Source organism: Xyrauchen texanus, chromosome 38, assembly GCF_025860055.1.
Source record: "Xyrauchen texanus isolate HMW12.3.18 chromosome 38, RBS_HiC_50CHRs, whole genome shotgun sequence".
Taxonomy (NCBI): domain Eukaryota; kingdom Metazoa; phylum Chordata; class Actinopteri; order Cypriniformes; family Catostomidae; genus Xyrauchen; species Xyrauchen texanus.
In genome coordinates this window covers 929,629-948,275 of record NC_068313.1, presented here as the reverse complement: position 1 = coordinate 948,275, position 18,647 = coordinate 929,629, and the positions used below count along the sequence as shown (strand labels likewise).

Here is an 18,647-nt window from a genome sequence, read left to right as displayed (position 1 = left end):
ATGTTCCATGTAACACAATATCCTAAACTGTCACTTCTGACAGCAGCTCGTACTTCAGGACATTCAGATCCTTTTCTCATGTCCTTCAATCTTACATATTATTCATCTTTATTATGTTCAGACATGGTGAAATAATTATACACGTTTCAAAATATTTGGTCTGTTACAGTTTCAGACATGTTGTTGGATTTTTGCACATCATCGTCAACTAAAATGACGGCACTAATCAGATTCAAATTGACTAAAATGAATGATAATGACATGAAAAAGTTGACTGAATTGAAAGGATATTTGTGTCAAAGAAAAAAAATGAAATAAAAAGCTGTTTGTGAAAATTATCACTGGATGTACCAGCATCTGTAAAACTGAAGTACACGTTAACCTTAACAAAAGGCTGACAGTTTTACTGTTAAATTTGACATTACAGGCCCTATTTTAAGAGCACTTAGCGCAGCACTATGTACTACATCATACACGCAAAGCCAATGGGCGGTGCCACGAAGTGTTGGTGTTTTCGTCTAGACGCATGTGGTTTTGGTGAAATTTCATATGCAACACACTAATGGGCTGGCTCAACTGCAATTGATCAAGTGACACACAAATCATGGCCAGTTTTAACAATGATTGTATTGGTGTTCCAGGTTAAGCTGTTAATCAAGGGATCTTTTTTTATTCATTTCTTTTTGCATGCACTTCACTTCTAGCTGTCAGTTGTACTGTCTGTACTAGAACTGTCAGTAGATTCAAGTTTCCAAAGTTAATCGTGATTAATTTCACTTTATTAAAGTGCTGAAATTTGACTATATATACAAACTTCATTCATTTCCTTTGGAAAGAACAACACAGGATAACAAAACAATATGGAACAACAATGCTTTATTAGCATTTTCCAAACTCCACAGAACAAAGACAGAAATTCTATAAAAGAGCACCAATTCAATTAACATTAAACATTTACCAAAGTCTAAGTGGGATGATTGAAAGAACAACATTCATTACAATGCACAGTGAATCTCTTAAACCCTCATCCTCCACAATATTTATCATCATCAGGCTGTCTTTTCACTTTGAAAATGGAAAGTACATGATTTGTTTCAGGACAGATAGTGCTGCATTCAACTCCATATGAAAGCGCATCTTGTTCTGCTTATAGCGCTGACATTGCCGATGGAAATATAATTCATTCGAATTGCCTGGTAATCATTAGCTGACACTTCAGGACCTCTGCGGCAATGGGTACAAAGTTGAAAATATGTTACATTTCAGCTTGTAAGAATTGACATGCTTATGTGGTAAAATGCTGACTTACAAAAGATGCAAAGAACTTAACTTCTGTCACAAGTGCCATCGGTGTTTGTTTTATAAGAGGTCCTTTCTCCATCACGGAGTCACTGTTGTGTTTGTTTGTTTGTAGTGTGTATATGAGTGTAATGTCCCCACTGGACACCCTCTAACCAGTGTTCAGAACTCACATGAAGCTGAATAAAATGTCAGAATCTAATGTCAATTCCCTACATGCCTTAATCACGATTAATAAATAATTAGTGCCTGAGTCACTTGACGTCATATGAGGTTCGGACATGTGAAAGGTGAGCTCTGCGCACTTTGTTAGTTTTGATACTTTTTGTGTCATAAACCGGTGAGATTTGATACACCCTGAACCATAACTGTTCTAGGAAGACAATATGTCAAAGAATTTTAAATCCTCAAGCTCTGGACACATTAAAAGACATTTATGTGCTCAACGTGATCGTGATCGTCATGTGGATGAATCTACACGTTCTTTGTGTTTATTCCACCTATTGGCTGGAGTTTGTTTTATAGATTATCTTCTGTGGTGTACTGTAATTCTGATTTACTACATTTGTATAGAAACACCAGACTTGAGCAATCCGATGGTAAAGTTGTCATGGGGGCTCTCGTAGGCGTACATGGACTGTTTGAGTTTAGAGGGATGGATGCCAGTTGCCGCTCTCATGCGCGGGGTTAATGCAGACATATTTCTGTTTTCTGTTTGATTGATTTGGGGGGAAGTTTGGGGTTTGATTGTTACACTAATGTGGAATGTGGTCTTTATAATTGTATTTTTACACACAATCTTATTTCTATCTAATCAAATTCTAATAAAAAAAATGTGATTTCTTTTTTTCTAATATGTCAAAATGTAAAATGTTAATATGAGTGGATTGTCTCTCTCCACATGGAATGTGAATGGGTTGGGCCCCCCATAAAAAGAAGGAAGGTTATTTCTTAAACGTAAGAAATATGATATAGTGTTTCTTCTAGAAACGCATCTTTCCCTGCAGGAAGCTGAAAAGTTTGTGAGGATATGGGGTGGACATGTTTTCTTGAGTGCTGGCTCAAGTAACAGCAGGGGACATTGATAAATATGCTTCTACTATTCAAATGTCTCAAACAGATAGAAGATAAATAAGGCAGAAATTTCGGGGGAAAGTTTGATTTTTATGGAAGAATTAATTGGACTTTAATATTTGTAACCCACAGAAGACAATCTACAAATGTGTACAATGATGCGCAAATATTTCACTATCTGCAAATGTGTATATTTACATTTGTGATACGTAAAATCATATCCACAAAAATACAGGGTGATGTGTACAACACAAAACTGTTTTTACACATTTGCAGATTACTTCCTGTGAATTTGTGGGTCATGTTACATTTGTAAGTTCCTTTTACACATTTGTGGAATTTTGTCCAATGTGTACCGTGGAGATCTGTAAATAAACATATACACAAATATCTCACGATTTGCAAATACACACAATTAAATCTGTACAAATATCTTTTTATTTCACATACAAATTGTGAGTTACGCATTTGTGGATCCATTTCTACACACAAAACTGTTTTTACGCATTTGTGGATTGCTTCAGCGCAATTTGCAGGTCACGTGACATTTGCAACTCCTTTTTACACATTTGTGGATTTTTGTCCACTCTGTCCCGCTGCGATCTGCAAAAACACATTTGTAAGGCGTGCGTGTGAGAGCAGTTAATTAGCCACACCAGCAGGTGGCGGTAGCGACATTTTCTCCCATGAATTGAGAGGATATCGATCGACGACTGCACAGTCTATGCCATAGACATGTATTTATTATGTCTATGGTCTATGCCACTCCAAGGAGATATCAATCATCGACTGTGGGTTGTTTTCAACCAGTAGGTGATGGTGATAAAATGGAGAATCTTCAACCCAACGCTCGTGATCCAGGAGCAGGTTCATCCTCGTCATCTCCAGGTAAATCTGCGATGCCTACAGTTTGCTAACGTTGTGTGGTAAATTAGTTGGGTAACGTAAGCTCGCGTGAAATCATTTTGTTAAATCGAGATATTTTATGTTTCACAGTAATTGGTAGTTCACACTACAACTGTAAATAACTAGACATTAGGCTTTATGCACAGCTTCACTACTTCCTGAACTTCAGCCAGCCCTTTGTTTCCTGTCTGCCATTATTGGACAAACTGATTAATCCAGGTGTGCCTGGCCTCAGTAACAATAATCAGGCACACCTGGATTAATCAGTTTGTCCAATAATGGCAGACAAGAAACAAAGGGCTGGCTGAAGTTCAGGAAGTAGTGAAGCTGTGCATAAAGCCTAATGTCTAGTTATTTACAGTTGTAGTGTGAACTACCAATTACTGTGAAACATAAAATATCTCGATTTAACAAAATGATTTCACGCGAGCTTACGTTACCCAACTAATTTACCACACAACGTTAGCAAACTGTAGGCATCGCAGATTTACCTGGAGATGACGAGGATGAACCTGCTCCTGGATCACGGCGTTGGGTTGAAGATTCTCCATTTTATCACCATCACCTACTGGTTGAAAACAACCCACAGTCGATGATTGATATCTCCTTGAGTGGCATAGACCATAGACATAATAAATACATGTCTATGGCATAGACTGTGCAGTCGTCGATCGATATCCTCTCAATTCATGGGAGAAAATGTCGCTACCGCCACCTGCTGGTGTGGCTAATTAACTGCTCTCACACGCACGCCTTACAAATGTGTTTTTGCAGATCGCAGCGGGACAGAGTGGACAAAAATCCACAAATGTGTAAAAGGAGTTGCAAATGTCACGTGACCTGCAAATTGCGCGGAAGCAATCCACAAATGCGTAAAAACAGTTTTGTGTGTAGAAATGGATCCACAAATGCGTAAATCACAATTTGTATGTGAAATAAAAAGATATTTGTACAGATTTAATTGTGTGTATTTGCAAATCGTGAGATATTTGTGTATATGTTTATTTACAGATCTCCGCGGTACACATTGGACAAAATTCCACAAATGTGTAAAAAGGAACTTACAAATGTAACATGACCCACAAATTCACAGGAAGTAATCTGCAAATGTGTAAAAACAGTTTTGTGTTGTACACATCACCCTGTATTTTTGTGGATATGATTTTACGTATCACAAATGTAAATATACACATTTGCAGATAGTGAAATATTTGCGCATCATTGTACACATTTGTAGATTGTCTTCTGTGGGTTACAAATATTAAAGTCCAATTAATTCTTCCATAGATTTTGGCTAATATTTAATCTCCTAACGTTGATGATCAGGGCTTTTGAAAAAGGCTTTTTTCAAATGTTTTGAAGGGACGTTGCAAGCTGCTAGCACCCCTTGTGATATAGTATTGGGAGGATACTTTAATTTATTGATGGACTCAGACCTTGATCATAGTGAAGCTAATGTGTCTAAGCCCCCTAGAGCAACAGTGATGCTTCACTGGATGTTTACAGGTTCCCTGATCCAGCTAGATGAAAAAATATGGTAAAAATTTTGGCTAACCGATTAAGTTACGACATCTCTTATATATATAGATCATGTGGGGTTTATTCGGGGCCGCAGCTCTTCTGATAACATTAGGCGTTTCATCAATATCATGTGGTCAGTGGCGAATGATCAGACTCTGGTCACTGCCATCTCATTTGATGCCGAAAAGGCATTTGATATGGTAGTATCAAATAAAACCTCTTGACTTACGTATGGGATTAACTTTTAAAGATTTTGGATATATACTGGTTTGGGAACACTTTTATTGCATGGAATAAGTTGCTTTATAGACACCCAGCAGCGGCGGTACAAACAAATGGATTAATTTTCAGATTATTTGACTCTGGATAGGGGCACCTGGCAGGGGTCCTCTTTCCCCATTATTGGTGTGTCTTGCCCTGGGACCATCTGCAGCTGCAATAAAAAGGAAGGTGATTTTCCAGTGGAGGTGGCGGGAGGTATCAAAATCAAATCAAATCACTTTATATTCACTCAGCCATACACACAAGTGTGTAACAGACAAGCCTGCTACTAAGTATATTATCCTTTGTATTCCTCACCGCTAGGGGTGCTATGGCACCTAAATGTGCTCCTTAAGTAAAGGTGGGTTAGTAGAGGAAGTTAGCAGAACAGCAGCAGTAGAAAGGATGGCTTAACTGCATTTGTGCTATGTCCTGGTTGGGAAATGTTCCATTTCAAGATCAACTTAAAGTGAGGATTCGTTTTCTTTCCTGTTATTTAAAAGTATGCCTTACTTACTTTAGGTTTGATGCTAAGAGTTTGATACAGTTTATTTGTATGTATTTTAGAAGGACTCTTTATCAGTGACTTTAACACTGCATGTTGCAAACCAATATGGATTTAAAGCCCAGATGGAAGTAAGCTTATGGCTTTTTGCTTCCTTGTGGCTGTTCCTGGTGTAGAAAAGTCTAGTGCTTGAGAACTGTTATCGTCTGGAGTGAATTCTTCACAAAAGGTTGGATTATTCGTCTGCTAAGGGACAGTTTCAACTTTGGACATTGTTCTATAAACTATATACCATCAGATGAGACTCTCACTCAGTTCAATTTTCACATTATTTTCTTGTATTTCCTTTTTAGGTGTTGGCAGTTATTATGATTTCATTTGAATATATATAAACAATAATGTTCATTCATTTGGTGAGCATCTTTTCTTCTTAAACAAACTGACCCCCCTTTATCCAAGTTTCATAATTAGTTTTGTGTTTAGAAAATCTGAGACGGTTATAAGTGCAACAGTGAAAGTCTTGCAGTTCTGAGAAACATAGTAGTCATGACCGTGATCAGACATATACCAATCTACAATAAACAACATATTTACACAACACAATTTACAAAACTAATATACACATAATTACAACACAATATATAAATAACAATATACAATGAACAGTATTCAATACACACAATATAGAATTCACATTATACAATAAAATGAATATATATAAAATATACAGTTGGTTGTATTGTGCTGTGTTGACATTCAGGATATCAGTAGATAGTCAGCCATTGTTGTTAAGAGAAAATATAATTTATGACAGTCCAGTGTGAGATTAATAAAGTGCAGTGCTGATTATTGATCGTGAGAGATCAAGTGTTCAAAAGTCGCTTAGGGGAAGAAGTTGTCATGTAGTCGGCTGGTGCGGGTCCTGATGCTGCGATACCGCCTGCCTGATGGTAGCAGTGAGAGCAGCCCATGACTCGGGTGGCTGGAGTCTCTGATGATCCTCTGAGCTTTTTTCCACACCGCCTGTTTTATATGTCCTGGAGGGAGGGAAAGCTCTGCAATGATATTAATTCCCTGCCCTTCCCCTTGTGCCTGTATTGTCATTTGGCTGCACTGATAGTTTTGCATAGGGCATAACTGGCTTGTTTATGCTCCTCTGCATTCCCGGAGTTAAAAGCGTAGGTCCGCACATTAAGTGCCACACGAACATCACCGTTAATCCACTGTTTCTGGTTGGTGTAGATCCGTATTGTTTTCATCGGCACTACATCATCTATGCACTTCCTGATGAAACACGTTACGGTATCTGCGTACACACAGGATTTGTTGTCCATAAAACATACACCCCCTCCTCTGCTTTTACCTGAGAGGTCTTTCACTCTATCTGCTCGTGTACTGAGAACCCCACGGGTTCGATGGCTGCGTCTGGGACCTCCGTAGATATCCAAGTTTCTTTAAGGCAGATTATGCAGCAGTCCCTCATCTCTCATTGGAAAGAGATCCGTGCTCTCAACTCCGAGTTTGTTGTCCATAGACTGAATATTTGCCAGTAGAATGCTGGGTAGCTGGGGTCAATATGCGTGACGTCTTAGTCTGGTGAGATGCCGGCTCTCTTTCCTTTTTTCCGGCTATGCTTATGCGGGTCAGCATTGAGGTATTTAAAATCTGGTTTTCAGTGTGCGACTGAAGATCCAAAATCTTTAGACAAAACAAACAAAAAAACTGCAACATTTGGTCGGAGCTTACAGTGCAGCAGCCATACTAAGCGTAATCTTGCAAGATATGTGTGGTGCATAAGCTTTTGTTTTATGCAGATGATATTTTATTTTTCGTATCTGACCCCACTACATCTATGCCTTGCCTCAGAATTATTAATTCCTTTTCTTTGGGCTTTGGCTCTGACAGCTTACTGCCCAGTAACGGCTTTTCAGCCGGGCGCCTTCCAGTGGCCCAAACAAGGCATTAATTATTTGGGCATTTTACAAAAAATGTTGACCCCTTAATAAATAGGTTTTCGAGCGATGTGGGCTTTATTACATTTATCTATGATTGTGATGGATAATGTTATTAAAATTCATTGTATTCCAAAATTCAACTACCAGCTACAATATCTCCCTGTAGATGTCCCCCTCTCTTATTTCAATAAATTTGATAGCATAGCAAAGTCCATCATTTGGAATGGTAAGCATTCCAGACTACATTTCAATTAGTTACATTGGCCGATTTACAAAGGTGGGTTTTTTAATATTATGCATTCGATCTCAGACATTTGGTGCATTGGTCTTCCACCTGAGAGAGCCCTTCCCTGGTTTTGTAATGAACTGGAAGTTTTTGCCCCTAATTTGCCATTGCAAAGCCTTTCTATTAAACTAACCAGAGAATTTCAGTTCCCTATCCATCACTCACTCAACGTTGTGTTGATGTAGTGACAGGGGTCACTCTAGGGAGCCCCAAACACCTCATGTTTTAAGAAAAGGCCAATGAAAATTGGCAAATAGAATTTGCATGCCACTCCCCCGGACATACGGGTATAAAAGGAGCTGGTATGCAACTACTCATTCAGATTTTTTTCTTTGGAGCCAAGCGGTGTTGATGTGTTCCACTGCCAATCCATTCACCTCTGCAAGAGAAAGCAAAGAGCAATCTCCGTGGCTGCTGGATTTTATGGCGCATCACAGCGGTTTCTCCCCCTATCACACAGATAAGTGTGGAGAACACCCCTGGGCACTTAGGCAGCGCGTGCTGAGCGCTAAAAGAGTATATTTCTCCTTAAAAGAGTGTATATTCCCTAAACTTTTGGGCACTGATGGAAATAGTTTTTTTAAAGATGCCTTTCCGGTTATGTGCAGTTCCTGATTGCGGTCGTTATCGCTCCGTTTATGACGGTCACGATCGCTGCCTTATGTGTCTGGGCTCCAGAAATGATGAGACAGCGTTCGTGGATGGTTCATGTCCACACTGCGAGAACATGACCATGACCACGTTGCGATTGCGGCTTTTCCTGCCAGCGGGCACAAGACCGCGACGGTTAGCGCTGGAGCGATTCGGGGACTTCAATGAAAGTAACTCTGCCAGGTGAATCAAACGGACCTCCCATTCCCCAGCACACTTGTGCACTCCAGTTGAGTTCTGGGATGAGTCAGGTGGCCTGAGGGTTTGACCTCTCATTCGGCGCTCAGGAGGTGGATGACATTTCGAAAGCAGCATAGGAGAGCAGGCTGCTTCAGTCCAATGTGAAGGACTCGGCTGGGCTTCCTCCTTCGAGTGTTTTGTCCAGTCGGAGGCTGACGCCGAGCTGATGGCCATGCTTGCCCGGGATGCCGCGAGTGTTGGGCTAGAGTGGAACCCTCCACCCTGTCCTGAACAGTCGCGGCTTGATTATTGGTTCCTGGGGCCTTTCTTCCTGGAGGTGCATAAAGAATTTGTAAAGTCGTGCCGGGCAACTTTCACATTCTCCAAGTGGAGCAGGTGATTGCTGCCCACTTGAGCCCGCAGAGCACCCCCAACTGGCAGAAACTCCTAGGCTCCCATCCAAGGCCTGTAAGAATATGTCGTCTCTGATGGTGAAGGCTTACAGTGCCACGGGGCAGGCTGCCTTTACATGCCATGGCCCTCCTGCATTTCCACCAGGCCAAGGCATTGAAAGAGCTGCACGAGTGTGGTCCTTACCTGGGAGCAAGAGCTGTGCAGGAGCTGTGCTAGGTGACCGACCTCGGCCTATGGGCGACGGTCACAGCGTGGGCTCTCGGGCAGGTGATGTCCACGTTGGTGGTCCTGGAGCAGCAACTTTGGCTCAACCAGGTTGAGATGAGGGATGGCGACAAGGTTCGCTTCCTTGATGGCCCCATTTCCCAGGCTGGCCTTTTCGGCGACACCAGCGAATACACGACGTAGCACTGCCCGCCCCGCCACGAGACCCCTTTCATGGGTACATCAGCAGCAGTCATCCCCTTGGTACCACTCGCCCGGAGTTTGTAGGCGCGGTTAATGCTCTCCATCATGTTGCGATGGCTGGCCAGGACAATCCAACTTGACTACGTGATTCAGTTCGCCTAGTGCCCGCCCAGGATGCCGCTGTCCTACATATTTGTGGTTCTTTTGCAGAGACTGGTTCAAAGCGGTAGACCTGAAGGACACATACATTCATGGCTCGATCCTGCCTCCTCACAGACCGTTCCTTTGGTTTGCCTTCGAGGATTGGGCATACCAGTACAAGGTCCTCCCCTTCGGTCTGTCCCTGTCGCCTCGCGTCTTCACAAAGGTCACAGAGGCAGCCCTTGCTCCGCTAATGGAAGTGGGCATTCACATCCTCAACTATCTGGCTGATCCTAGCTCACCCTTGAGATCTGTGGTGTGCACAGAGGGACATGGTGCTCACCCACATCAGCCGATTGGGGCTTCAGGTCAACTGGGAAAAGAGCAAGCACATCCTGATGCAGAGCATCTCTTTTCTCACAGTGGAGTTGGATTCGGTCGCTATGACCCCTTGTCTCACCCCTTGCATGCTCAGTCAGTGCTGAATTGAGAGCAGCAGTCCCACTGAAACAATTTCAGAGGCTCGTGAGGCATGTGGCATCCTTGGCGGTGGTCACACCCCTCGGGTTGATGCATATGAGACCGCTTCAGCACCGGCTTCAGACTCAAGTTCCGCGATAGACATGGTGCCATGGCACACATAGCATATCTATCATGCCGATCTGCCGCTGCTTGTTCAGCCCTTGGATGGACCTGGCATTTTTATGGGCAGGGGTTTCCCTAGAGCAGATCTCCAGATGAGTTGTCATCATTGCTGGCGGTACTACTAGCCCTGCGGAGGCTTCGGATGTTGATCCAGCGGCTCAAGTCACTACTAGCCACTCATATCCCCGGTGAACTCAATCGCACAGCGGATGCGCTGTCACAGCAGGTGATGCTCAGGGGAGAGTGGAGGCTCCACCCCCAGGTGGTCCAGTTGATTTGGAGTCGATTCAGCGAGGCACAAGTCCCTTTTGCAGTGACTTATACATCACTCTAAGACTAACTAAATTGAAGAAAAATACCAATACAAATTAGATCATAAATAATATTGTAAATATATACACAATAATAATACTAATTGAAAAGTAAGCCTTGACCTATAGATATTTTAACACAAATCTTATCATTTTTTGTTTTGTTTCATAAAACGGCTACAACTCTGATTGTCAGGGACATTTAATGTTCCAGTATATATTCAGAGTTTGAACATGAACTTTATTACCACCTGCTGGTGGAATCTCCAAACTGCAAATGCTGAATTTAGACTTTGCACTGAAAACTAAATTCAATAATTCAAATACCTATTTCTCAGGAAATTAGCAAATTATCTTCATTAAAATTAAATACATCCACAGTTTGCCCGCATACACCCACAGATAGCGCAAACACTCCCACTCACTTGCACTTTGCTCTGGCACAAAAATTACACCTAGAATTATAACTCTTATGAAAGTCGTTCTAATTTTTAATTGTGCTAATTTTTGCTTAGTCATGAAAATAGAGCCCTACAAGACTTGTGCCCAATGGCGTTAAACTACCAAGTGTGTCTTAAAAAGAGAATTTAATGTTATTATTTGTACAGATTTCCTCTTTTCAGTTATGGGTTGTTTTCTAAATCATAATAACATTTACATTTTCCTCTACTAAAAAACATAACAAAACCAGGGATGTGCCAATACTGAAATTGCGATATGAATATGTGCGATTTGTGGGTAGTGGGTTAAGATTCTTTCACAAATTGGATAAGTTACATGATGTACAGGTACAATGTAAATACGAAGAAGGCAGGTGTGTTTTGTGTGTTTGTTTTTGTCTTTTATTTCACTTTGTTTGTTTGTTTGTTTGTTTGTAGCAGATATTAAAAAGTGAGTTTGGTTCTCAAATGTGAGTGTTGGCTGCTTTTAGAGCTCTTTGGCTCATACACAGAAAACACCATCATAAGTATCGTGCACTTTGTAGAAGATGACTGCGAGTAGAGTGCTAATTCACTTAGTAGCGTCAGGCACATACAGACTACGTATTTATTTATTTAATTACATTGAGTCACATAGTGACCTGCTTTTCCACATGTGAGAAAATGCCATTAAAACACACAGAAATGGAAAGGGCTTAAAAATAACTATTGTAAAATTATGTAATATTCACTGTAATACTAATAATAATAATAATAATAATAATAATAATAAATCAATAGTAACTGTATAATATTTAAGCAGTATCTCACATCTGTGGTGCTGTGATATGCAGTACTTTATTTGACGAATATAACTCCTGTGTTGTGTTTTGGATTGTGTTGTGAGGTTCTGTGTAAAAGCACTTCATTTGATAAAAAAGAATACAATATTACATTAAAATTAATTGTTTCCTTTTGATTAAAGTTTCAAAGAATTCTTTTATTTAGACATTTTGATGATAAAATTGAAAAAACTGTTAATATGTAATTCACTAAAAATGAAAAGAAACCGGTATAATGAGTACATGAAAAGTATCGGTATTTGTACTCATTAAAAAAAAAAACAGTTTTTCAAAGAGATTCACAAGATCAGTGGCATTAATTTTCTTACATTTGTAATACTGCAAAATCTTGAAAATGTATATTTGTTTGACATTTTTCAGAATAGTTTTGTTTTTGCTTCAGGTTTAAAGTAGATTTTGGATATTAGATTTTCAATGTACACCTGTTCTGTAGAGTGAACACAAACACAATCTCAGTGTGTGTGTTGATCCACTTGTTGTTTATCTGATGGAATGTGTTCTGTTCTGGATGTGTGAAGAGTTTACAGAGAGGCATTTAAATTCTAGTGCACTCGTCTCATCTCAGGAACTCTTCAGCTGCAGGAATGTGCTAAGAAAGGCCCTTTTCTTTTGACAGCTCTCCGCCCACTCCTTTTCTTCACTCTCCCTCCTTTATTCCTCAATCCGTGGGAGGTTTTCGGCCCCGCTCCACTCTCAAAGGTCACTGGTTTTCCCTGCCCCCGCCCCTCTTGTGCTGTGCTGTGATTGGCCAGCAGTGAGTAAACCCAAGAGAGAGCATCCAGTTCTTCTTCAGCAGCCCCACCCTCTGATCCCACAAGTGCCCGATCCCATCTTTACGTTATCAAATGCAACGGGAGAGACATCAAGGTGGAGACACATTCAGCTGATCTTTGGTTGGATCTGACTCAGTTTGCGAGCATTCTTGAGGTTTCTCCTTCGTCCGCTGTGTGTCTGTAGGATGTATTAAGATATGGTTCATCAGGACTGTTCCTATCAGGTAACATGAATGAATGAATGTTACATCTATATGGCACTTTTCTGACACGACACTCAAAGCGCTTTACACAGTGATCAGGGGACTCTCCTCAACCTCCAGCAGTGTGCAGCATCCACCTGGATGATGTGACAGCAGCCATAGTGCGTCAGTAGCTATTGGTGGAGAGAGTAGAGTGATACAGCCAATTAATGGATGGGCATTATTAGGAGGCTATGATTGAGAAGGGCCAATGGGGGGAATTTGGCCAGGTCACCGGGGTTACACCTCTACTCATTATGAGAAGTGCTCTAGGATTTTTAATGACCACAGAGAGTCAGGACCCCGCTTTAACGTCTCATGTGAAGGACAGTATAGTGTCCCTATCTCTATCCTGGGGCATTAGGACCCACACAGGCTGTAGGGTGAGCACCCCCTGCTGGCCTCACTAATACCTCTTCCAGCAGCAACCTTAGTTTTCCCCACGAGGTCTCCCATCCAGGTACTGACCAGACTCAACCCTGCTTGGCTTCAGTGGACAAGCTGTCTTCAGCTACAGTGGATATGACTGCTTGCTCAGCACACTCACATGACATGTGCACAAGACTTGTGTGTAAAAGAAAAGCTGATGCTGTTAAAGTGTACTGTGGATTACATGTGATATGCTTACATTATGATTGAGTGATTTCATTCATAGTAGATTGTGAATCACTGTAGACTTCATCTGCTCTGTTTGCAGTACAGAAACCGCATATATGAACATTAAAAAACTATACTTCATATATTTGATCAAATTCCAACATATATGAAAACTGCCATATTTTTGTCGTTTTTAAAAATATATGTTGCATATAGATTGTGTACAAGTATGTAAATATCTTTATATTAGTGAAAATAATTTTTTTTTATCAGAGTTCTATATGGGGAAGAATTCGTTTTTTCTTAATCAGTGTTTTTGTCTTATTTTCCATCAAAACATTTGTAAACATTAAATCAAGATATGTTTACTTCTCCGATAAGATATCTGGAATTATGTATTTGGTTTTTTACCCATTGCCAAACTGTTGTTTCATATTTTAATGGAATATTCCGGGTTCAACACAAGTTAATCTCAGTCGACAGCATTTGTCTCATAATATTTATTATCACAAACATTAATGTGGACTCGTTCCTCCTTTTCTTTAATAAAAGCACAAATGTGTGTTCCAGTGAGACACTTCCAATGGAAGTCAGTGGGGTTTAATCTGTAAACATTCAAATACTGTTTCACAAGTATAGACACAAGACATAAACAATATGTGTGTTAACATGATTTTACTGTCATTAAATCACTTACTAACCACATCTGTGTAAAACTATTTTACAACTTCATCACCATGATGATATAATGTCAACAAACCCTAAAATAACTAATCATTTAAACAACTTTACAGCTCAGATAATACACAAGTTTAACAGAACAATTCATACAAGTGTTTTAATTAAATTATAATCTTCACACACTGTCTTTACACCTCCAGAAATAAACCCCATTGACTTCCATTGGAAGTGTCTCACTGGAACACACATTTGTGCTTTTATTAATAAAAAGTAGGAACGAGTCCTAATAAACTTTTGAGGTAATCAACATTATGACACAAATAGTGTATTAACTTGAACTGAACTTAATATTTCTTTCAGCATTCCTTTACATAATCCTTAGTTTTTTTTTTACCAGAAAAGTCATGGTTACTGTCATAACCGCCATTCCCTGATGGAGGGAACGAGACATTGTGTCGATGTAGTGACACTAGGGGTCACTCTTGAGAGCCCTGAACACCTCCCATTCTTTGAGAGGGACACAAAGTCTCGTTCCCTAAATCAGGGAACGGAGGTGATGTTCCCCTTCTGTCACTCACTTCATGTTGTGTCGATGTAGTGACACTAAAGGGGGTCGCACACCGAACGCGCAGCGCCGCGCAGCGCCATGTCTTTAAAATTCTAACACATTATTCTCTATGAGTGTACACACACCGGCGGCGCCATTCGGCGTCTGTCCGCGGCGCCCAGCTACGGCTCAGGACCTTGTTCAAAACCCTGCCGCGCCACAGAGCGCCATTTACATAGTTGTATATTAAATGTACATTTATTTGTCTCAAATCGTCGTTAATATACATACTGACTTCACCCTGTGCTGCAATATACATTTAGTTTAACATTCCTAATTTAACAGCTTGAATAAAGTCATATTGGAAAAAATATATAACAAACATAGCCCTTTTAAATCTTTCATTTTCCCCTGTTGTGCCATTTTTCAATACTCTACCATACTAACCATACACTCTTTTACGGTGTATGCTCTAACCTCAGTGCGAAATATTAAAAGCATAGGCAATGTAACGTTTGCCTCTCGTGGTTACATTCACGGTCGTGTACTGCCACCTACTGGATTTACCAGGTCACAACCCACTTCAGGTAATTTCTGTAGCGTAGTAGCGGAGCGAAATGGACGACGAAAAACTCATCAATGAAGTAGGGAAATACCCTGAAATATTTGCAATAAACCACAGATAAATACTATTGTATGTAACATAGTTGCCAAGACAACGGATAACGTTACAACAAAATAACAGACTTAACAACGTGATAGACACTTTTACTCGATTAACGATCAAACATCAGCTATTAAATTAACATAAAAAATAAATAATACATCAAGTTAAAACTCACCCATCGTGCAGCTCTTCTAGACTTCTACCAGGAGTTGATTCAAAATTGAGCTTGCGCGAATTGAATGTGCGCGTCCGGTGTGCGATACCTGTGAGTTGTTCTAGATGTGGCGCGGTGCTGCGCTGCGCTTCTCGTTCGGTGTGTGATCCCCTTAAGGGTCCCTATAGAAAAATGCCACAACAGCTGAACCGTGTTATGTGACCTGCTGATGCAGGTGTAAGCAGGCTGCTGCGTGCTTAATTAGCCGGTGCATCAGACTCCACTTAGATCTTACGCATGCTGTCCAAGGTCCAGACGAGGAGGTTCCAGAGGTCTGGGCACGGGTGCCAGATTGTGCCCCCTCCCTCAGAAAGAAGGTCCTTCCTCAGGGGAATCTGCCAGGGAGTTGCTGTCAGAAGGAGCATAAGTTCCGAGAACCAAGTCTGGGTGGGCCAGTATGGGGCCACGACTGTGACTTTTTCCTCATCCTCCCTGACTTTGCACAGGGCCTGTGCAAGTAGGTTCACTGGGGGGAACGCATATTTGCACAGCCCCTTGGGCCAGCTGTGTGCCAGCGCATCTGTCCTGAGGGGGGCACCCGTATGGGAATACTGGAGCGGGCAGTGGGAGGATTCCCGGGAAGCGAACAGGTCTACCTGTGCTTTGCCGAATCAACTCCAAATCTGTGGAGTCTCCACTCTCCGCTGTGCGTTGCCTGCCGCGACAGGGGTGTTGAGGCTGCCCGGGGATATGATTGGCCCACAGCGACCTCAGCCACTTCTGACTCCAGAAGAGGAGATGGCGAGCGAGTTATAAGGAGAGCATATGCCACCTTGGCGATTTATATATGCTACTGTTACTGTGTTGTCGGACCGGATCAATACATGCTTGCCCTGGATCAACGGCAATTGCCTCTGCAGGGCGAGTAGTACAGCCAGCAACCCGGCAGTTGATGTGCCAACAAAGTCGCAGTCCTGACCAGGAACCAGCAGCTGCATGCCCGTTGCCCACGGCACCCCAGCCTAGTTTGGAGGCGTTTGTGGTGACCACAACACGTCTGGACACTTGCTGTAGGGGAACTCTTGCACATAGAAACGCAAGGGCTGAATAAGTGGAGGCTGAGCAGCGTGATGGCTACGCGATGTGTGCTGCAGCGCCATGCCTATCTCAGGATTCGAGTCTGAAGCCAGCACTGAAGCGGTCTTTTATGCATCAACCCGAGTGGCGTGACTGCTGCTGAGGAGGAAGCCATATGCCCCAGGAGCCTCTGAAAGCATGCAAATTCCACTCACCAACTCTCAATGGCCTTGTCTCAAAGAATGGGAGGTGTTCAGGGCTCTTGAGCGACCCCTAGTGTCACTACATCGACACAACGTCGAGTCAGTGACAGAAGGGGACCACTTTGTCAGTGGGATAAGAAAAATAGATTTAATTAAAGATAATTATACTCTTGAGTAAATATATCTTGTTTAAAGGATATTTAGATTTATTTTTACTTTAAAATGATGTAGATGATCATATTCACTATTAATGTGGTCTCAACAGAATACAAATATTACAGACACATACCTTCATTAAAACATCTATCCATTCTGTTTGCTTTTAAATCCATCTTTCATATTTACTGCAGTGTTTCAAACTTAGCCATCACTAGAAGTTGTTTTCTAAATTTATTTTTATAGAGTGTGTGTGTGTGTGTGTGTGTGTGTGTGTGTGTGTGTGTGTGTGTGTGTGTGTGTGTGTGTGTGTGTGTGTGTGTGTGTGTGTGCACTCGTTGGGTTTCCATGTTTTATGGGGGCTTTCCATAGACATAATGGTTTTTATACTGTACAAAATATATATTCTATCCCCTAAACCCAACACATCCCCTAAACCCTACACATCCCTAAACCCGACACATCCCCTAAACCCGACACGACCCCTAAACCCTACACGACCCCTAAACCCAACACAACCCCTAAACCCAACCCTCACAAAAAACTTTCTGCATCTTTACATTTTCAAAAAACATAATTTAGTATGATTTATAAGCTGTTTTCCTCATGGGGACCGACTAAATGTCCCCACAAGGTCAAATATTTTCGGTTTTACTATCCTTATGGGGACATTTAATCCCCACAATGTGATATATACACACACGTGTGTGTGTGTGTGTGTGTGTGTGTGTGTGTGTGTGTGTGTGTGTGTGTGTGTGTGTGTGTGTGTGTGTGTGTGTGTGTGTGTGTGTGTGTGTGTGTGTGTTTATTAGGAGGAAAACGGTGTGATGGAAAAACAACAAGAGAAAATAAAAGAGTGTTGTGTTTTACTTTCCACAGACAGCCACTGGGATTTTTTTTAGTAATATATAATTTAGGAAAGAGCAACTTCAAGATGAGTTTGAGAGAGATGTGGGGCAAAAGAGAGTTTAGAAGGGAAACATGAAACAATGCAAGATTGTTTATGTGAATAAAGACCAAGAATTCATGTGAAAACAGGAAAAAACAACCCCAAAACATTTTGAATGTAACATCTAAATGGATGACACTAGCAGAATTTAAATTATACCAATTCCAGACTGACTGTAGCAGGGCTTTAGGGTTTACTATGGATTAGTTACAATAAATGCCTATTACTTGCAAACTACATATTTAGGATTGGGAGGGATACATTACACATGCCTGGTTTCACATAAACATTCTAATTAAAGTTAACTTTATTTCTGGGCTTTTTTTTTTTAAATATAGACAGTAAAGTAGGGACTCGAAACTGTCCCCATGTGCACACCATTGTATGTCCTGAGCATTATGTACAAATCTCTGCACCACAGTTTAGACAGGAAATCATGATTGAGGAGGAAGTTGGATGGGATAAAAAAAGGCAAAACACAGGAAGGACTGAAAGACAGGAAACAAACAAGAGACAATCTGCTAATGAAGAATACATCAGAGATAAGAACACCGAAAGAGAGAGAGTATGTCATTTTCTGCTGTAATGGACATAAACAGTTTATGGAAGAGCAGATATAACAGTGCAGGTGAGAAACACAGAGAACATTTTTTATTTCTATTATTATTAGTGTGTGTGTGTGTGTGTGTGTGTGTTGGGGACGGGGCCCAATCCTCCAGGGGCCCCTCTATCAGGCTGGTATCCAGGCAACCGCCAGTGCGG

General features: G+C 41.2%; 1 protein-coding gene across 3 annotated transcripts in view; it reads left to right on the top strand.

The window, feature by feature from the left end:
- schip1 (schwannomin interacting protein 1) overlaps positions 1–18,647 on the top strand; it is a 129,942-nt gene that overhangs the window by 61,346 nt on the left and 49,949 nt on the right. The window contains exon 1 of one of the 3 annotated variants that reach the window (XM_052109987.1): positions 12,693–12,836. The exons of the other annotated variants lie outside the window; for them this stretch is intronic. Within the exon in view, the coding sequence (XP_051965947.1) occupies positions 12,810–12,836 (27 nt within the window). The 5' untranslated portion in view covers positions 12,693–12,809. Of the gene's footprint in view, positions 1–12,692; positions 12,837–18,647 lie in introns of those variants that run through there. 3 annotated transcript variants of the gene reach the window in all.